The sequence below is a fragment of the Chlamydotis macqueenii genome, chromosome 1, assembly GCF_036417535.1.
Source record: "Chlamydotis macqueenii isolate bChlMac1 chromosome 1, bChlMac1.mat, whole genome shotgun sequence".
NCBI lineage: Eukaryota > Metazoa > Chordata > Aves > Otidiformes > Otididae > Chlamydotis > Chlamydotis macqueenii.
Window position 1 is genome coordinate 131,344,592 of NC_141556.1, and position 20,979 is coordinate 131,365,570.

At 42.6% G+C, this 20,979-nt stretch overlaps 1 protein-coding gene across 7 annotated transcripts in view; it reads right to left on the reverse strand.

Annotated features, from left to right (window-relative positions):
* Positions 1-810: 810 nt before the first annotated feature.
* Positions 811-20,979, reverse strand: part of CNKSR2 (connector enhancer of kinase suppressor of Ras 2) — a 213,191-nt gene continuing 193,022 nt past the window's right edge. For 6 of the 7 annotated variants that reach the window (XM_086767283.1, XM_086767251.1, XM_086767275.1 and 3 more), the window contains 2 exons: positions 4,133-4,329; positions 811-1,033 (listed from right to left, as the gene is read on the reverse strand). In XM_086767283.1, coding sequence (XP_086623409.1) covers positions 818-1,033; positions 4,133-4,329 — 413 coding nt within the window. In that variant the 3' untranslated portion in view covers positions 811-817. Of the gene's footprint in view, positions 1,034-4,132; positions 4,330-13,308; positions 15,529-20,979 lie in introns of those variants that run through there. The other variant, XM_086767291.1, reaches the window with a different exon arrangement.

The window sequence follows — 20,979 nt, forward strand, 5'->3', positions numbered from 1 at the left end:
AATGCCACTATCAAGGATGTTCAAGGTCTACACTTTCTCTTTTGCAAAATCTGCACATTATACTGATGCTTTCAGTACAAAAGCAGCATAAATGACAGTACCATAATTCATTTTTTTAAAAATCAACCAAATGTGATTAAGAGACAAATAACACATAATTTGGTCTTAATTAGAATACAAACCAGCATCCCTCTGCACTGATGGTAAACCTTAGCAACAGGCTTTAGAAAAGCAAAAGGAAATAAGATCTAACCTTTTGATACTTAAATTCACATATGTCATTTCTGTTTGCTGATTTTCACCCTTTTGTGTGTTTGACAAAACTGAAACACAATCACTGCATTACTCTTTTTCCCTGTTGTTTAAGAAAACTCCTAGAGTTTCTTATTAAATATAAAAATTAGTTTTCTCCCACCACCAAAATGGTACCTGCACTCCAAAAATGCAATGCAATACTGGAATTATATAATATAAAATATCATTGTAAAAGAGACCTTCGATAACAAAACCTTTAGCTTGTGGAACTTCCTTTGTGAAGGCCACAGTCTTCCAAAAAATGCTTTTAAATACTTTTCTTTACCAGCTAAAGCTCATGTTTGTTATTTCACAGAAGGTAAACACAAGCGGAGCGTTGGTAGCGTATAAAATATACAAATTCTCATTAAAGACATGATATCGTTGACCATTGAAGGTTTACTTCACACAGCTGAGTAACATTAAAATATAATTTTACTAGAGCTCCCACATGTTGATATAAAAACTACTTTGTGCACTTAAGGAGAGGGCTGGAGTGTAGCAAATGGACAAAGAGAGACCTTTATACATGCGTTTCAATGTAAGAGTGTGTGCGCGCTAAGGAGGCTATAAGTGCATCGACCTCAGACGAGCCATTAACGGAGTCCCTCGGGGTGCCGCTTTGACAGATGTCCATGAAGAGATCAAGGTACATTTGTTTCCATTCTTGAAAGTCTCTAGACGTCAAAGCTGGATTATCCAGAACTTTATCTATAATGGCTACTTCTCCTTCCCTGGCCTGCGAGAGAAAAGGAACATACAAAGAGTCAATGTGAGGGATGAGTCACTGGCAAAATCAGTCACGTGGGTGGAAGGAGAGAATGCGGGGAGCAAATGCAACTCATGGAGTCCTTAAAAGCAGGGGGACTACCTGACTGCTATGTGATTGCTTGCAAGCAGGAATCCTTCCTACAGGGCATGACACATCGCCCTGCAGGGCTAGGGCTTTCCTCGCCTTGTCCAGCATCCTCAGAAATAGTCCCTATTCCCCCCACTCAGCCCTTGTTCCAGCTCAAGAAAAAGCAAGCCCTGTGCTGTTTACTATCAGCTGCTTGCATTTCTCAAGATGGGTTTCACACAACGAGGTGCCATCTGTTTGCTCTTCTTGATCAGCACAAGAAATACTGCGTGGGTGTGTGGGGTGCAGACAGATGGCCTCCCGCCCGCCAGCAGAGCTAAGCCTTTTTTACCAGGCTTGTCATGGGGACATCCGACTGCTACACAGCAACGGCTTGTGCAAGGACCCCCATGTTAATGACAACTCATCTTCATTAAAGGTCCAGTGTACGCCATGGGCTGGCTGGCTGCAATCTCCTCCTACCACTGCAGTGGCAAGGAGAAGGCAGAAATGGGAAAAATCTAGCATAGCTGCTGGTACCTCACTACTCATCATCGAGGCAGGGGATGTGGCTGTATCATCATTGCTAGCCACTGATTATTTTATCAAGAGATGACAGGCAGCCAGTATGGGTCAGAGAAAGCCTCTGATAAACTCATACCCACTCGTGGTTGTTACAAGCGGCGGAAGCTGGATGCAACAGACTTCAGCCTTGGAAATACCGCTAACACGCAGGTTTCCAGCACCACTCCTCTGCGTAGGTATCGTATGGTCACCAGCAACCTCCCCTCCCTGCCAGATGGGTTTCGTACTCCTCGTTGCTAACTCACACTTTCCATGTCCATAAAGGGAAATATTAAGCTGTGTCAGCCCGTGTTAGTGGGAGTGGAGCTCAAAAGGGTCAGAGACGTCATCCGTAAGCAGTAGGTTGAAAGGTATTTTTCATGCTTTGCAAACAGTAGCTAATTAATGCTGCGTGCTAGAATATTCATTTTCGGAAACAGAGGTGCAAGCTGAGAATGACTAGTGGAAATGAAACCACAGGAACTCCTGATCACCATATCTCTGCTCGAACTACCATAACCGGCAGTTTCTCGCAGATCGTGGTTGGCTGGCACCCACTCTTCTGCACTACCAGCCGGGTAGCTCATACTCACTGGTAGGAGAATGGTTTCATGTTGTGTCACGGGAAAGAGCAGAGGGGTCTTTCATTAAGGACTTAGATGACGGAACAGAGAGTCTAGAAGAGCTAAAAGCAATTTGGAAGGCTGTCTCAGGCTACTGATAATTTGGATAAATTCAAGGAGAGTTCAAAACACCAACTCCAAAATGCCAGTGGAATTTGGCTGCATTCAGGAAGGAAAAATCAAAGGCACTGGCAAAAAGCAAGAATAACTGATTAGGTAACAGCAGTAGCTACCGGTAGATACAACTAGCAGCAGTATGGCAGAGGTGGAGCTCTGGGCTATAATGGAGCTAGAAACTCCTAATGAGTTACCATGATGTCATTGAAAAACAGACATGTGTCACTCTACACTGTTCCTGTACACAAGAAACAGCAATTATCTGTCTTTGGTACTTGCTGCCATTGCATTTTCAATTATTAGTGTCATGTACTTTAAAAATGATTTATACTAATGAAGGCCCAAACAAGAATAGTGATAGAAAATATGACCCATGCACAGAAAATAAACAGATTGTGTTGCTTGGTCCAAAAGAAAGAAGTCCCAGAGAAGCATTGAAATGGGCATCCACTGGGTCAAGGGGGATGTTCTGGTTTTGTAGTTCCCTGGGGGAAAGCAATTCCATTTGCAGGAAGCTGTTGGCATAATGTAGCTCAGGCATCAAGAAAAGCTAAGAAGAAAGACACTTAAGCACGGCAACAAGCTGCCGACACTCAACCACAGGTTTGGTATGAGTGATCCTGCTGTGCTGCAAAAGCACAGATGCAGTGTGAACCTCCTGCCACCCTGACATGTCTGAGAGTGCTCTGATCTTGTTTCAGTTTCTCACGCTTGTAGAAGTCATGTGGTAAACCCATGTATCTTGACTTTGTCTGCCAGCCTCCAATCCTGTAAAGAGTCACATACCCAGATAATACTACAAGTGGTAGTTGCCGTCAATGAGGTGATATGGTGCAGAAAGTTAAGCATGCGTAAGACTTTTTCAGGATGGGAGCCCCGCAGCATGAAAACAATATTGCTTAAATGCTTCTCTAGGTGATGAAAAACTAAATTAATTAATGTTGATAAAGCCCCGTTTGATGAAAGCTGTTACAAAATCCACTGTACAATTATCCAGTGACTTAAAATGTGGTAATTTAATACAGTTAACAGGGTCCCTGGGGAAATCCAGCATATTGTTTGCTGAAATCTCTATCAGGACAGAATTGAAACAGCTGTAACAAAGAAAGAAGCTGACAGGGAGGCTAAATTAGCTGTGGCACATTTAGAATAACCATAAAAATCTTCAAATCTACATTACCACTATCTATTTATTTAATCAATCCTACTGACAAAATACAATGATCCTATCAGCTTACGCGAAAAGCAAGCACACAGTTTCCTCCTGGAGAAGCTCAGCAATCAGAAAATAATCAAGTGTTGCCAAAGGTACTGCTCCCTTCCAAAAGGTTGGCTTTGCTTAACTTCAGACTTCGGCAATTACAGAGTGAGTGCGTTTTGGTAAATGAAAATGCTCAGGGACAAAAAGGGGATTAAGGTCTCCTCTGATAATTTGGTGTCAAATTCTGTTAAACTAGCGAGAGGAGGAGCAGCTGACTGAGATTTTATCTGCGCAGAAATAAAAACTGATCCCCTCACTTCGACTGCTCTCCCAAGGCATTTTTCTCTGCTTTGCGAACAGCGTTTCCCCATGTCTCCCTTCCTTGTTTCGCACACTGGGTTCCGCCTGGACTCCAGCTGCGCACAATTAATCTCCAAATATGATACAGTCTGATCCAACCCTGGGGCAGGATTTTTCCTCCCTCTTTTATCTCACCTTTAAAGTGCTTTTCAGAATTCGCAGCTGGTGCAGTTTTTCATTGACTACTGGATCGCTACATCTCTTTATAAAAGTTTTCTTATACTCCAGCTTAGTGGAAATCCGGTATTCTCCTAAAGGAGACAGGTTGGCCTGCTCCAAGGCTCTGTACAAATCTTGCAAGGAGTCTGCTGTTTTTTCCTCTATAGTTTCAACTGTAATGAGAAAAAAGGAAAAGAAAAGAGGAAAAAATAGAGAAAGGAGCAATGTATCATTAATGTGATTATAGGAAGATCTATCAAAAACCTTTGCAAAATGTTTAACAGGTTTAACTAGACCATAAGGAGAACATTTCACACCTGCTAAGTTCCAGAAAAAAAAGTGCTGCAATTGTAACTGCTCCTTTACATTCCTTTCAAGAATATAAAGTCTTAACCCGCACAGAAAGAATAAAAAAAAAAAAAGAAATAGTGCGAGGTGTAGTAATATTACAGTGACATACTGTCAGAAATCACATCTCTAGTATGGCAGTTAAATACGCTGGTGACTTCCTCATTACAAGGAAAGGAAGCCCTGGCAGCATCCTGCTGAGGAAGGTGATCAGGGATCGGATCTTGGCCCGAGAGCACCAACATGGCACTCAAGATTACGTTTATGATGATGGCCTTGGAATGACATGCTGTTTTCCTTCTTAGAAAATTCCACATCATTTTGTCTCCTATTTTTGACACTCAAGAGCATTGTTCAACAATCAGTAATACTGTCCCCTTTGTGTACTCTGCTATATCCTGAAGGTTCAGCAGCAGATGACAGACTGGAGGTAAGAGCACACTCATGACAGCCTACTCAGCAGCATGGCAAACTAAACCAGAGTTGTTTGCATTATAAGTTTATTTAGTTATTTATTCTGGGTTTTAAAATACATATTTTAACTAGTACTGGGAACATTTTAAAGGAAATAAATAAAAAAGAAAGATTTTGCTTCTCTAAAAACAAAATCAAGCAAAGGCTGGGGATGAAATGTTACTCTGATAACGAGCATTTGAAATGCTTCATTTAGAAACCATCAAAACATTTCAACTTCTCACACACTGTTTCCCCCAGAAGAAACCGTCTGATGACTCTGTGCAAACTTGGGAAGTGCGAGTGAAGTGCCAGGATTAGCTGAGCGGTGACCAGGAGAAGCCAGGGCAGCCCTGGGGGAGAAGCTCCATTCCCGCTGCCCCTCGCACACCGTACACACCTGTACAGGCCACAGCTGGTCACCGACTGCACAAAGTCTCCCAGTTGTCTTCAGAGCCCTTGGGACCCTCCCACCCAGTCCTGGCTTTCACAGTGGTGGATGTTTTCCTGGCCCAGCGTGCCCGTGTCCGCAGGATGCTTTCATGAAAGCTGTTACAGGAAGGCTACAGCTGTTTGGTTTCAAGCATTACTTACATCCTGTGACTGACCCTGCACTGAGACATAGCCACCTCCACTGGCTGAAAGCTGCATGCTGAAGTACCCATAAGTACTGAATCTCTGTTTCCTCACGTATTTAGACAGTTTTTATTGCACCAGCTGGGAGGACAGCTAGTGTTTAGAAGCTCACCGGGAGCTACCAGAGGCAACATCCCATTCAAGCCCATACCGTGCAGTATGGCAGCTACTCACCTCAGGCTCAAGCAAGAACTGCGGAGACCTGTCTCCACACCTCATCACAAAAAGTGTTTGCATTTGTATACATCTTTACACAATCAAAGAATTTTGCAGTCAGCAACAAATCTACCTATATCTCCCATGAGTTTACTCCTTTGCCCTTTTTAGAGGGCAGCTGTTTTTAAAGCTCTCATTTTTTTTTTTGAGATGTGGAAGTGAAGAAGGGTTAGAGGCTTTTTATTGATGGGGGTGGTATGGGTGTGTATAGAGCTCCCTAAATCCGCCCATCGTGTGCTACCCTGCCTGCAGAGCTGAGTTCATATTGTAAGGGGCAGTCAGGACTTAAAGAAAAACAGAAATGAGATGCATTTATCTTTCCTGTCGATTTCTTTCTTACTGAAACATCTAAAGTGTTAAAGGACAAAACATTCAGCAGCTGAGTACTTAAAGATTGGTTAAAATCTCCTGTGGTCTTGATTTTTATGCTTCCTTAAAAAGTCCACGCAGCAATGAGATCAGATGTCTGGGATCTCTCTATCAGTTCCCATCGCTGAACACTGAAATCCACCAGTCTGACAGCTGGGGAACGGGAGTGATTTGCTAAAGGGCAAAGGGAAAAAAAACACCTCGCTCTGACAGGGGAGTATTTTACATCTGTTTCTCTCTTTCTCTTATCCCTTGTTATGCAAGGCAAAAAAAGAACTTTCCTCCGGCACTGCCATGTTGTACCCTCAGGGGATGAGTGGGGGGAACACCTGCTGAAGAAGAGAGCTGGTGCTTTGACTCCACATCATCTTGAGTTTACTTTGCTAGGGTGATCTAGAGCCTCGACCAGCAACCAGCTACCACGTCCAGGCTGGCCATTGAAAACTCATGGCTTCCTGAAACATCAAAGGTCCTCTCCATGGCGAAGGACAATGTTTGGGTTCAACCCTGAAGCACAAGTGCCTTTAATTAACCTGGATGGCAGCACGGCCTGTGGGGGTTCAAACACCAGCCTGGTGGCCTGCACAGCTGGCGCTCCTCAGGGCTCACCTTTTCGGGCAGTCGCTGCTCAGCGTGGACCTCAGAGGGACTTGGGGCAGGGGACTTCTACCCTCGTCCCAAACAAGACTAGCTCTGAGGCTGCATACGAAGAGGCGCAGGGCTACAGGGGGACGATGCAGGCAGTGTTAGGCAGCGGCAGGCTTCGAAACGCATCGGCACATCACCTCCACCCGGCTGGGGCTGCCTGCCCCAGCCTCCGTCACTGCCTTGGTGACAGTAGCTATGAGTGGTGTTTAAAAAAGGGGATGGGATTTGCTATAAAGGAAAGACCAAGGAAGAAAACCAGCAGGTCCCTTCCCTTAAATGTCTTGCTGCTGCTGAGGCGGGTGAAACTCAAACAGGGCAAGACACCACCTTGTTCCACCCACGGTGGGGGAGAGGGCAGCAAGCGTCGTGCTGACACATCCCAAGCCTTTAATATTTTCCACTGAAGGGGGTGGTAACGCTGCTCTCAGTAGGCAGGAATGAGATTACACACAGATCTCCCCTCCCTCACCCTTCTGCTCAAGGCTTTGATTGATTTCCTGTAGGTGTTGGTGAAGCCCTTGGCACCATAAAGCATCTGAGATACTTGATTAGATATACAGTTGAGCTTAAAACATCATTTCTTTTTTTAAACTGGTGGATTTGTACGCGAGTCATGCTATTACAGCAGGGCTGTCCCCTTAAGGAAGAATAAGGCCTCAGGTAATGCCTTATTTAAGTAGAAAACGTGGCCTAATGGGATTTGCAGATGACCTCAGCACAGTAGCCAGTGCAGCAGGTTGGTTTTCACCCTCACTTGGCTGCTGAGTCACGGGTTGCATCTCCCCTGTTTCTCTGAATACAGTGTTGGGTAGCTGTTTCCACACACTGCTAAAAAGGAGGGTCTCTTCTCTGAAGCAATGATTTTGTCCCCTGCCCCACCCAAGCCTGAACAGTGCTGCTCTGTTTTCTCTGGAACAGAAATAAAGCTCCGCAGCACACAGGATCTAAATTGAGAACTGTATCTTCCAAATATAAGAATATACAGGTACTATATTTCGTAACAATGACGCTTCTGCTGTGTCTTCAAGTGAACACAAAGCCATTTGCATTGAATTAATGAGATAAAGAATCCATCAGTCTAGTAAATAACGTGTTATCAATTTTCATTATTCTGCTTTCCACAAGAGTTTCTCAGCTTTTTGTACTTTGCCCTCACTTCTTAAAATGCAGTAAATATTTGTTTCTACTTTTACATTTTCTCAGGAGACAGGGATGGAGATTGTGGCCGGGTAGGTGAAACTCTAAGAGGTCAGAAATGGTTTGGGTTGTTGGCATTCAGGAAAAACTGGTGGGACTTCTTACACTGTGCTGTCATTTGTTGTTGAAAAGAGCATACCCTGAGCTCCACAGCGTACCAAGTGTAACCACCTCCTGGCTCCGCTGGGCTATTCATCTTTCCCTTATTTCCATCTTATAAACCAAGACCCTAAGAGCAATAAATAAGAATATCAGGCACTTGAGTGAAAAGTGACTAGAGAGAAACAGTTAACGTTGGTATTTTCATGGATCAAGAGATGATTGGTTGGTGTAAATGGATGATTCAGGAAGACAGCACTGAATTAGGGCCTTGCAGAAGGTCACCGTTGCAACCCAGCTGGCTAACACATCCTGCTCTGGACACAGAGAATCTCTAGGCACAGATTTCTCATAAATCTGCTCTAAACATATGGAATAACCTCTAGTAATTTTTGGTGGAGGTTCCTGCACTTCTGTGACTCACTCTCCCTGTAAAAGCTCAAGCCACCAGAAGTTTGCATGGTTTTCCTCTTTCAGCGAGGTACCAGAGGAATCAGTGATTGCACCCGGGGCTAGGAGTACACATAACTGCCCATGCAAGGATAGTACAACACCATTAATCATAAATTTTGTCACCCCCTGTGCTGACAAGGGTCAGATTTTTCAAATGTTGAAGCTCTCCTTTGAGGCTCCTTTGTGCTTTGCCAGTACCTCCTACAAACACCCAGGCTCATCATGTTGTCTTTAAACTTCTTGTCCCAACTGATGGACACCACTGCCACCCTGATGGCATTCTCTGTTTTCCCGCGATCCTCTTTGCTGTTTGCTACCTTTACAGCTTAGTGACGCGCGTCCCTCCGCTGTGCAACTCCTCTCATGCACGCCCACTCCTCTGTTTGCCTTTAGCCCTGCATTTGAACAGAACTGCCACACTCTGCAAATCCTGAGAAAGCCAAGCTGCTGCGAAGTCTGTGACGGAGAGTGAACAAGGCACAGTTAGGCTGAAATCCCCCGGCTCCACTGAAATTTAAACTCCCGTTTTCATTCCTTCTGGTGAGCTCACTCTTTCTGGCAGAGGAACCAGCTCAGCCTTCTCAGGATCTTAAGGAGGCGATTGTGTTAGAATAGATCACTAATTACATTATTAAACAACTGCCGTATGTTATTTCCCCTCTACAAATCCCAAAGATTTTATTCCAATTTAGGAGTTACACCTTTCTACTTCACCTTTTGCACAGGGGAGGCATCTACCTGAAGCCTCCCAGAGACTTTCAGCGAGCGTCAGTAAAAAAAAGCTCTGAGAAACGGTCTCAAGCTAGATAAAATGGGCCCTGATGCACAAATCTCTGGGTTTTCTTTGCCTTCTTGATCCTGATGCACTGGGAACAGAGAAGCATGTCTGCCCAAGCTAACCAACAAGTGATATAAACCCAGGACCAGCAAAGCGGTTTGCAATCTTCCTATGCCACAGTCCAACTAACAGGTCTTCCAAAACCTGCCCGGTCCTGCAATGGTTTCACTGCTAGGCAGTGCAGCAGACAGGTGCCTGCTGATCGCTCGAGGAGGGGAGGTCTCCCCCGGGAAGCTCTGGAACCCCAGCTCAGGCTATCTGCTGGCCCAAGCGTGCTGATCGGCAGGCATGGGCAGGGGACGTAATGTGGCCAGAGGGTTCCACAGCCTGGCTGGGCTTGTAAACCCCAGGGAACAGGAGGAAGACAGAAGGGATCTCCCTGTATTTAAGGTGAGAAAGCAAAAGGATGGAGGGAGAATGGACGTGGGTTTTAGCTGTGTTGGAGGGGTGGAGAGAGAAATCTTCCAAATAAGTAGTTGTTGGTTGCTCAGTGCAAAGCTTAAATCCATCTTTGCTGCTGTTCAGGTTAATCATTAGAGTCCAAACTGCACAAGAGGGAGGCATATCCAAATGCTTATGATGCAAAGAAAGAGGAGTTGCAGTCATTTTTTACACTACTTGGGTGGAGGGCAGGCAGACTAAGTTAGGTATTTCCTTTCTCTCCAGACTATAAGCTAAAAGGGACGAAATGGTGAAACCACAGAAAGATAAAGTTTTACAGGGAGACAGTGTCTGCACAGCTGCGTGCTGCATATGAGGTCATCCCTGCGCAGGTATGAGGTGAGCCATGGTGACATGGAAGATCTCCCAGCAGGAGAATGCTACATGTCACATCTCTGATCACTGAGAAAACGAAGAAGCAACAAAGTTTTTAAGCCTGGCATGGTACAGCAGGCAGGAGATGCAGTCAGGTCTACGTGGAAGCTCTGCGTAATAAAGAGCAGATTTCCTTGTTAAAGCACAATCAGAAATCTGTGTCACCTCCTGCTACACATTATGGCAAAATCAAAGCTTGACTGGGCATGCGAGTATGCCTGTGCATCTGCATATACATATACAGATATTAATGAATGCTCTCCATGAGTGAAGAAAAGTTTAAGCAAGCTTAAAAAAAGCCTCAGAAAAGCTGAGGGATTCTCGTGCAGCACCTGCCCTTTGCAACCCTTCTCTCTGTTATTCCTTCCCTTTGCCTGCCTTTTTCTGATTCCTGTAATCCTCCATCCCTTCTGGCCTCGCATACCTGAAAGCGCAGGATTTCCCCCACGTCAAAGAAGGGAGGAGCGGTGTTTAAAAACAAGCTTTAGTACATGAGTTTAGTGAAGCATTAGTGGCTGGAGGATCAGAGAATGAGTATTAAATTTGCATTTTATACCACTCGTTCCTCTAAAGAAGTATTTTTGGGTTACCAGGATAGTTGTACACAGTTTCTATTCTCTCCTATAATGTAAACCTGCAGGCAAAAAAATATATTCTTTAGAGAGGGTGTTCGCTGAAAGCACCAACGCAACAGAGCTCTGCAAGATGCTGGCGTTTTCCACTGGATGGTATGAGGCTGCTTCTCCTCTCACACGCATGAGTATAAATTGGTTTCTTGAAATAAAGTGGACTCTGCAGGCAAGTGGAAAACTCATCTCCCACAGGACAGATTTCCAAAGGTATTTCAGGGATTCTTCCACTACAACCAAGTCCAACTAGAAGCAGTTAGGTACCATAACCACTTCAAAAAGATCTGACCCCCATGCCTTTGTAAGGTCTGAGAGATGCTAAACCCTTGCTGTGGCACCAAAGGTCTAATTGTTTTTGCGAACCATTTATGGCACTAGTGGTTTTCTTTTTGGATCAGTAGATCCCCACGAATCTCTTTTCCTCTGAGGTCACCTTTCTGGTGGTATTTGAATGACAAACTGCCTACACCTTGTCACGGTCTTCTTAGCCACCACTGCCCTGCAGACTGCCGTTTATGAGCTGGCAGGCCGAAGCACGTTCAGCCTCCACGGGACACTTCAAGCTGGTCTTACTAGAAGTCTCATGCCTATGTCAGTCACCTTTCTTCAGCTTTTCACACAACTGGAATTCCTTATAACAAAAAAAGCTGACACCATACTCAGCATTAAAAAAAAACCCTGATCCTCAAGGTTTCTCCCTGCAGGCCTGCATTGTTGTGCTGACAGTAACATTTAGGCATTTTTTCAGCATCCACTTAGCAATGAAGTGCAGGTGCCAGCAAATGGGTTAATGTGTTAGAGAGGAGGGAAACCACAGGCAGGGGGAAGAATTAGCTCGCTCGGTTTGTGCTGCCTCTTGACAGCTCTCACACACTCCAAATGAGCATCAGAAGCAGCTCCTCGTTTGCTCCCAGCCCTGTCGTTTCAGGAGGTTGTATTGGTGGGCTGTGATTTCAGAGAGGGCATAACAATGAAGATGAAATAACTCCAAAGCTTCCCAAAGTAAAAGGGAACTCTGATCAGTGGCAGAACTTTTTGGCAGCGGTGTTATAATTGCATCTTTTGGTATCCGGACACGGTACTCTACTCATTAAGTTGCCTATGAAGGCATCAGTTTAACCTTCGTCTGCTCTGCAGGTTTGAGTGACTCTTTGGGAGAATTTTAACATGCTGAAATAGGATATCCTGACACTTTTTCTGTGCCGCGCATTGGTATGTGCTGTTTAATTTTACCACAAACTACCAATGTTGAAGGGAAATAAACAGAGCAATTACATTTTGATGGTATGTTTCCCCTCAGTCCCTGTAGTTCAGAAACAATGAAAAACAACTCGTATTTATGAGGTAAGCCGGGAGCTGAAGCAAACTGGGTAAACTGCTATATGTCTGGGGATGTTGTGGCTTTTAAATAGGACAAGGAGGTCCCCTACAGATACATCTTGCAGCAATATATGGAAGCAATTACTCCTTCAGGAAAATATTTCTTTCACAAACCTAAGCTGCTACAGCACATGAAGCTGTCAAAGGTTAAGTGACAAATGATCTGGACCCAGCGGTATTACTCACCACTCAGAACCAAGCCACAGCCATGCCTGCGGAACAGCAATGCCTGTCAAGGTTTAAGGACTTGACACCTGAAAGCAAGCCTGAACAGAAGGGTTATGGATCCCTGGTGAGCAACACCCACTGAGACAATGAACTCTGCTTCAGGCTACATCCCAAGTTTGCTTGTTTGTATGAAAATGAAACACCAAGAGTGAATTTTTTGAAAGCAGTTGCATCACTCAGGAATTGCAATCCTACTTTCAACATGAAAGAAACGTGGCAAATTAGTGTGGGCGGGGGCCAGATTAATTTAATAGCTGTCTCAGTTACCTCTGTAATGCACTGCGGTCTGTTGGGGAAGCACCTCCCGAGGCATTTATGAAAGGGGCCTGAAATACTTCTGAAAACGTTATCCCAGAAGATGTCATATTTATTCAGATATTCAGATTTATTATTGGATTTATAATTGCACATGTTGTGATAGCTGCACTGATTAGATTCCAGACTAATTAATCAGCACCCTGATTTACATGTTATTTATGTAGGGCACGACACTGCCAAATATTAAGCACCCCCTTGTCAGCTGCTGAATGCCCATCACACCACCATGGTCAGCACCGCACAGGGTTCAAAGTACCACTGAGAACAAAAGCTATTACTGTGATGAGAGAAATGCAATACCATGTGGCTTTTCTTTACATTACTCATGTCATCAGATGTCATAATGAACTTGTGAACACATATGCACCTTAACATAAAGCTCTCTCTCAAAACTGGCACGAGAGCTGTCGCAGAAGAAAGGCCCATTCCCCACCCACTGGGCAGAACGCGTTTACACACCAAAGAAACGAGAGAAAAGAAATGAACGTCAGCCCTGACAGACGATGGTTACGCAAAGGCAAAACTGAAAATTTGCTGGCTTATTTCCTTTATTAAGCCCAAAATAACACCTTCAAAAAATCCTGGCTTCATGAATAAATCAAATGCTTTCATTAAAGAAACATTTACTGCCATTTTCTATACTTTATTTTAAGGCATACAGAAAAATATTTAACAAATGTGTATGCAATTAAATGCTGAGGACTGCTAATTACAGCCCTTCTGAATGCCTCTGCAAAACAAAGATACTCAATACAACATGTTCGAAAGGGTGGGGAAAAGAAAGAGAGGAGGCTGAAGACGATCTTAGCAATATTAGCGCAGATATATGCTGGCCTTTGGCTACGAGCAGCAAACAAGCCATCAGTGTAACCCCAAATGGCAGTCAAAGGACAGTTTAGAGTCACATCTTTGCTTCTGCTTCTCTAATTCATTTCCAAAACATTCCACCTCTAACTGATTATGGAATTTAATGACAGAATGTAAAGGACCGGCTGGGGTTGCAGGCCATTCCAACAAGGCTTTAATGACATATCTTTCAGGTTGCAGAATCTTTATGTGCTTAGCAGTGATTTATCAGCCCTGGCAGAGGCAGGTACTTCAAAGGCAACCTTATATAAAAAATAAATTCTGCCTTTGCCAAGCGTTGGAAAGAGCACTAAATTAAATTTAAAAATCAATTCCTACAGACAAGAGAGTCATAAAAACTCAGTGGGTTTGTCTATTTGGTCAACAGGCAAAAATTTATGACAATACAGTTTTGTAATCAGTAATAGCAATACAGTGTATGTTTTTGATTGGAAAAAATTAAAGATGCCAAAACAACATTGCTAAATATTTAGGCTGATTTGTGACAGTCCCATTGAGCAGAAACACAAAACATGCATTTTGATGAATTTCCAACTAGTTTATGTCATACTACACTTTTTATTTTTCAAAAAAGACTATTAAAACTATTATAAGCTTTGTCACCTGCTGTAAGGCAGAATGATGTAATTTTATTCACTGCACGTTTCCTGTTTGTGAGGCAAAAAAGCATAATTTACTTCTTTATAAAAGGGAAATATATATAACTATATATATATAATTTTATTGGTATTAACATATTGCAATACCATACATTGAGCAAACAGAAAGAAAACATTTCAAAATACATTTTTTTTAAAAGTATCTCCCCGTAAGATAGTATGAAATATCAAGTAATTAGCATTAACATTATTACAATACACCCTTAGCCAAATATATTAAGGAAAATCCACATTCTAACCACAGAGATAGAGGCAAACATCAACCCATAGGGGACTCAGAACATAATGATAAATACAATATCTGAATCTACTTCGAGTGACATCCAGACAAATACTGGCCCCAAAACAGCCCTCTGGATTCTGGGTGTTAAACGGAGAATACTTTGTGCCTGCTTGGCCAGGCAGCATCACTCACATGTTTAAGTCCCAGAAGATAAAGAGGAACTGAAGAGTTTATCTGCAGAGTCTAATAAATCTCAGCGTGAGGTATCTTCTCCATCATCATCCAAACCAGTGTCAGTGTACCCTCTGGTAATTCATGACAAACCATTAGATAAATGGAAGTCTCCGAAAGGTCTGTACATACCTCCACTTGACAGAATACACTTAGATTAGCATGACACAGTAAGGTGACTTCCTTCACTAATGTGACGTACGCTTAAATGACACGACTCTGTCTGGTTGGCCTGAACAGGTTCACTGGAGTTCAGTACAAGCAACAGGATTTTACAGTTACCATGGCTGAATCCCTCTTTAATTCCTCGAGGTCTGCAGAACAAAACTGAGTGACATCAAAGCCCTTCCCCTGCCAAGACCCTCTTCCCCTTCCGTTCTCCTGTGCGGGGGGCAGTATTTTCTGCAAATGTGCTCCGTGTAGACTGGATCTGACTTTGTGCCTAGTCCCACTGTGGAAAGGGTGTATTCTTCAAAAGACTGGCCATGCCCTTTGACACCTTCCTGGAGGCCTCATATCCAGGCATGTGGTTGTCTAGGCTTTAACAGGTCTGTTCTCTGTTATAAACGTCAAAGTTATTCAAGAAGAACTGACTTTCTGAATGGAGGCCATTAGGTTGCTTGCAAGAGGCTGAAGTTGAGTCTCCGTCGTGCCAATTCTCTAATGATAAGTTTATCAACCTTTGAGTCCAATCGGTTCAGTGCCAAGAGAAGTGGATCCCATTTGACATGGAGAGGTGCTATCAACTCTCGCAGTGTATTAGCCTAATACGATAAAGCAGTGATACAATACGTTGAAAGAACTGTGATGTGCCATTATTTCCATATCATTTTAGTATATTAGAAATACTGTCATGCAAACAAGAGCAAATAGCAAATCTGGCGCACAGTAGCAGCACTACAGAGCTTTTCTCATCTGCATGCAGCTATGCTCATGAGGACAGAGACATGGCACTGTTCTGCTATTACACCTCGCTCCATTAAAATATCCAACTCTGATGCAAAAGAGGTATTTAGGGCAGAAAGTTATATATTCTCTCTTTGTGGATATGCTTTAAAAAAGAAAAGAACAGAACAAAGACCAATTAAAAAAACCACAATAAAACAAGAGAACAATACACATCCTAACCAACTTGCGTTGGTCTCCTCTGTGTTTAAAAGGCATTAGCTCATTGGGAAGCACTGGAAAAGGGTCACATGAACGAGGAGGAAAGAAGCAAACAATGTGTCCCAAATCCACCAAACGTGATACAAACACAGAAAAATATCCTGTTGGCAATTTTTGCATGAACTAGAAAAAGAGGTGGAACAACACAATCTGGCTCCTTTCTTTATCCTAGCTGACAATCTAGCATTGTGCAACGTTGAGTGAAGGAGAAAGTATGGAGCTAGGAAATCATGTGATTTTGAAATCACACTGACATTACATACATCCAAAAGCTAGGGCTTGAGAACTCGAGAATCTTTGTGGACCTGTGTTAGCAAAGAAAAGAGAAAGAGAAAGGTGGAATAAGCAACATACAGCTAAGTTGTTTAGAGTTGTTTAGAGAAACTTAGAGTTTCTGCATGGATACGCAGTCTCTGCACACAGAGCAGTTTCAAAAGCATGGCTACTCTCCGTATATACCCTATTCTATTGTCTGCTACACTTACTTGTAATAAAAAATGAAACTTTCCATGGATCTTGAAATCCATTGTGGTTTTAGATGCCAGATATGGAAAGCTGGGAGATGTTTTGTTGTTCAAAAAAAGACTTTGGGAAAGAGTTCAACCATGCAGAGTATAAAGATGTACAAATTCAAGCCAATTTAACTGGTGAGACTTGTTTATCCCTTGTTAAAAGAGATTTTTTTTTTTAATTTTTCAAAAGACAGGATGAAAAAGGAAGGAAAATATCAAGCATTGCCAGAAAAAGAAATGAAGAAAAGAAAAGAAATGTTGTCTCAGTGACAGAAGGCACAAGGTGGAAGGAATCCCAGATGGAAACATCGGTGCCATTTACACCACCCACAGCAGCAATTGGAAAATGAGTTTCTAGAGAGGCAGAGGGTGAGCAATGCTATATGGAACTCAAACAGAGTTCAGCCTCTCCTCCACTGCTGAGATATCCTGGGGACTCTGTGTGTTAACAGGGAGAGAAGGAAGAAGAAGGGAGAGGAAAACAGTTTATATAACTAAATCCTAAGTATAGCAATCAAGAGAAATTTTTATATAACTTTTGTTTAAAATAAGGAACATTTGATTCTACAACCAAAATGGAAAAAACAAAACCAACCCCCAAAACCAAAACTCAAGCCCCTGACAAACAAAAGGCCAAACCAGTACATTTCAGGACTCCTGGGGTTGAGGGAAGGGAGACTTCAGTAGACTGCAAAAGGGAATGTTTTTCACATTTCATCCCGTTTTATACTACAACAGTCAGAGCATTTAAAATAAGAGTCTTGGATTTGTTTGGAAAAAGGTACTAAGTGAAAGAGGATACTGCTGCCTCATATTGTATCACTTCTGTGGCTTCAAGGAGGTCTTGTTGTCTCATGGATGCTGTTCATATAACTTTATCACTAAAAATTCAGGAAGTTTGGTATCAAAGGTCAGGCTTTGGTGAAAGAAACTTCCCTTTTCGTGAAAGAAGGTGGCTATGAAGTAAAGGAGGGTTATCGAAGTTGGGGCAAGGGCATTACCTAGCCGTCTCTTCCACACACCCTGCTGAGGCTGGCTGCAACACGTCCTCAGTGTCTACAGAAGAATTGTGCTACCTTTGACAGATGGTAGGACAGGGCTTTTTTATGTACCTAAAATCCAACTAAATTTTGCATTAGAAGATGATTATTTCTGAAAAAACCCTGATAATAAGACACACTTTTGAAAAGGCTATTCAGTAATATGGCTAAGGCCATTACAGGCCTGTCATCAACCACTGGTAATTCTTCACTGTCCCAGTTTGGATTAGTCACAACGCGCATGAAAAGCCTTTCATTAGGACCTCTTAAGACAAGTGGTAGCATATACTGTCCTATTTGTCTGAAGGCGAATATAATTAACAGGCACTTGTCGGGCTTTTCCAAATAGATTTTCTTTTTATTTTGCTGTATCATTCTTACTGATAGTAATCAACTGTACAGTATTTCCTATTAGTGTAGATGCACATTAAGAGTTTAGAAATTCTGCTTTTTGGTAGCAAAACTATTTTTCCTTATCATTACAAAAAACCACGTTTTTATTTCTGTATCACTAGAATTAGCAAAATTACCTATGTAAAAAATCTCCAGCATATAGTTCCCTTTCTAGTTAAGGTTTTCTAACTTTGTTTTAAAGGAGAACAAATACAAATAACAAAGAACAAGTAACGTGCTTTTGGACAGATACTTATCGACACTACAATTTATGAAACTCATGAGACTTGCAAACATTTTGAAAAATAAACCAATTGCCATTCTTATACAAAAATGAATGTGACCCTATGAAAATAATGAAATGAACGTACTGCACTTATCAACCAAACTATCTTTGCATTATGAGAAGAGCTTTACGGCAAATGACTTCCCCAGAGAGGTTACAAAAACAAAACTGCCTGCTATAAATCTCTGCCTATTTCTTCAGCTAATGCGGTCATGTAAGATGTAAGGAATTTTATGTCTGAGCACACTTGTAGGAGTGGGAGGTACTCTACCCATTAAAAAGTAGCGGTGACAGAATGCATCAGGGCTGAGACCAATTCGCCAAGCAAGAGCACAGGAATGCTCTGCAGACCTTTTCTGGGCATGCCAACTTGTCCCAAAAAACTATAAAAATGTAAGCAAAGGGGAGGAGAAAGTTCTCACCTGAGAGAAGTGTTTGAGAGTCACAATCAATAAGGTCTCAAAATGGCTCTTATACAAGAAGTCCTATGTAAGGGAAGGGCCATGGAAGGTGAATCAACTATTTCTTTTTCTCTTTGAGATCTATTTATAAATAATGAATGCACACCAGCAGTCACTAAAGAGAGGTAATTTAATTTTCACTTTGATGTGTTTTGTTTTTTTAATAAAATGCATAACATTTTATTGCTGCCACTTGAGAGTACACTTTCTTATGGATTTTCACATTATACATTTTGCCTAAACAGACTACAAGATGCCTGATCATGAAATGGCATGTTTACGGTAAATTTGCTTTTCAGAGAAGGGGTAGGTTGAATAACAGCAAGTTAAGAAACTTACTTTTGAAATAAGTACTTAAGTTTTAGAAAAGGAAGTTTCAGACTTCCCTTCTATAGTGGCAATCAGTAAAACTGTATCCACCTTTTGAATCTCTGTCCTTTCCTTCATTTGTATCCTGTTTTGAGGACACATTTCTACATCTGTCTATATATCCATGAGAGATTCTGAAGAACTTTGACTAGAAGCTCTTACCTATTATGTAGTCCGATAATGAAACATCTCTAGTTATGTATATTCCCCTAAAGGAAAATACTACACACGAGTAATCAGGCTTTGAACAAGAACAAATGCAAACACAGGGGAAAAGAAATCCTTCCCCGTGTACCACAAACTGCTACCTGGCTGTTTCTCTTACAAGTCCAGAAAAATCTCCCTCCTTACTAGGGAAATGCCTCAATGCTGTTTGACATGGAGTCCTCGGGAGGAATGCTGGCAGATCTATAAACTGTCCATTGCTCAATGGTGGGAAGCTCCACCATCTTCAGGACTGCTCAGGTCTCAGATAGATGCCACGCAGAGATGAAAAGGAGCTGGTATAGAGCCTGGCAATGAGAGTGTCTGAGGAAAGAGGGCTTTGATGACACATCCAGTGCAGCCCCCTGACACTGTACATCAAAAAGCAGCATCTCTGCCAGTTACCCTGTAAGAAGCCAGTTAGACATGGAAGCAGTAGCAGGAGTCACTCAGTACTCCTCTGGAGACTGAGTGATTGCAGTGAAGGGCACTACACCAAACAATGATAATGCAGGAATCTGCTATCTATAAATAGCACATTCCAGTTTTCTCAACACTACAGTATGTGCTTTAGTGTCCCTCATGCCCTCACTGAGCTAAAAGTGACAACAAAGGAACACCGAGAGCACAAAATGTTATATGAGAAGGCACCACAATGAGGAAGGTGAATGAGGAGGACAGGTGGTTGTGGCAGACCAGGTATAACCTCCAGCATCTGCTCCTGCACAAGTGCTGCACTTAGCCCCATGAGAAGAACAAGGCATGGGGAAATTACGGGGCTCTGATCCACTGGGATTTTTCCTTGCACTTACCACGGTATTTCTAAACCTGCAAATGTACCCCAGCTCTCCCATTATGTGCTTCATATAGTACAGTCATTGCTGTAGTCAGTACTAAAAACCCCAAACAACCAAGTAAGCAAACCCCCGACTAGAGTCACAATAAAAAGCACCTGGACAACTCAAAATTCATAGTTCAAGTTGTCTTACACAGTCCAGCACCACACCACTAGCATATTTATCAGCACACAGAATAATATTATTCTCTGTATGATGCTGTCTTAAGCTGTGTACATGTACGCTGAATCATATCTAGCTCACCTCAGGGTGAGGTCACAGGGAAGAACTGTAAGCCCTATAAACGCATTATTTTTTTCCCCAGACTTTTGCTTAACCTTGCTGCCATGGTGCCTGACACCGCTTTGTTCCTAGGCGCAAATGCAGACATCACACTGGCGGTGCGTGCTGCAATGACGGTCATTCAAAGCACTCTTACTGCTCCCTGAAAGCCACCTCAGAAGAAAACAACCATGGACTTGGAAGCTTGTGGAGACAGACCTCTGAAACATTTCTAACCCATCTTTCTGCACTATCTTCTGCTAAAGTAATATCTCACACAGGAATGTCAAGGAAAAAGTTTACATAAAGAATATGTATTTGCTTCCAGCTTACTTGACAAATATGGAGGATACCAGTATCAGTACCTAAATACGTAATGAAGGAGTGACATCTGTAAGGACCCCACTTTTGGCTCCTCTCTGGTGTCTGTGGTTTTGCTTTTTTTTAAATGTAGCATGTTAAATAATGAAATTACTAGTTCTTACTATCTATTTCATATTCTTACTAGTTCTACCCATAATATGCCCCTCCATATTAGATACAACTCATGGGTCTTACTGGAGTGATGGTCCACTGCACCAAGACGGAGCAGTTTTGAGTTGTGGCTCTATCAGAAATCCACAGTTATTTTTCTAGAGTAGTTTGTTTCGTAACCATTGTAAACT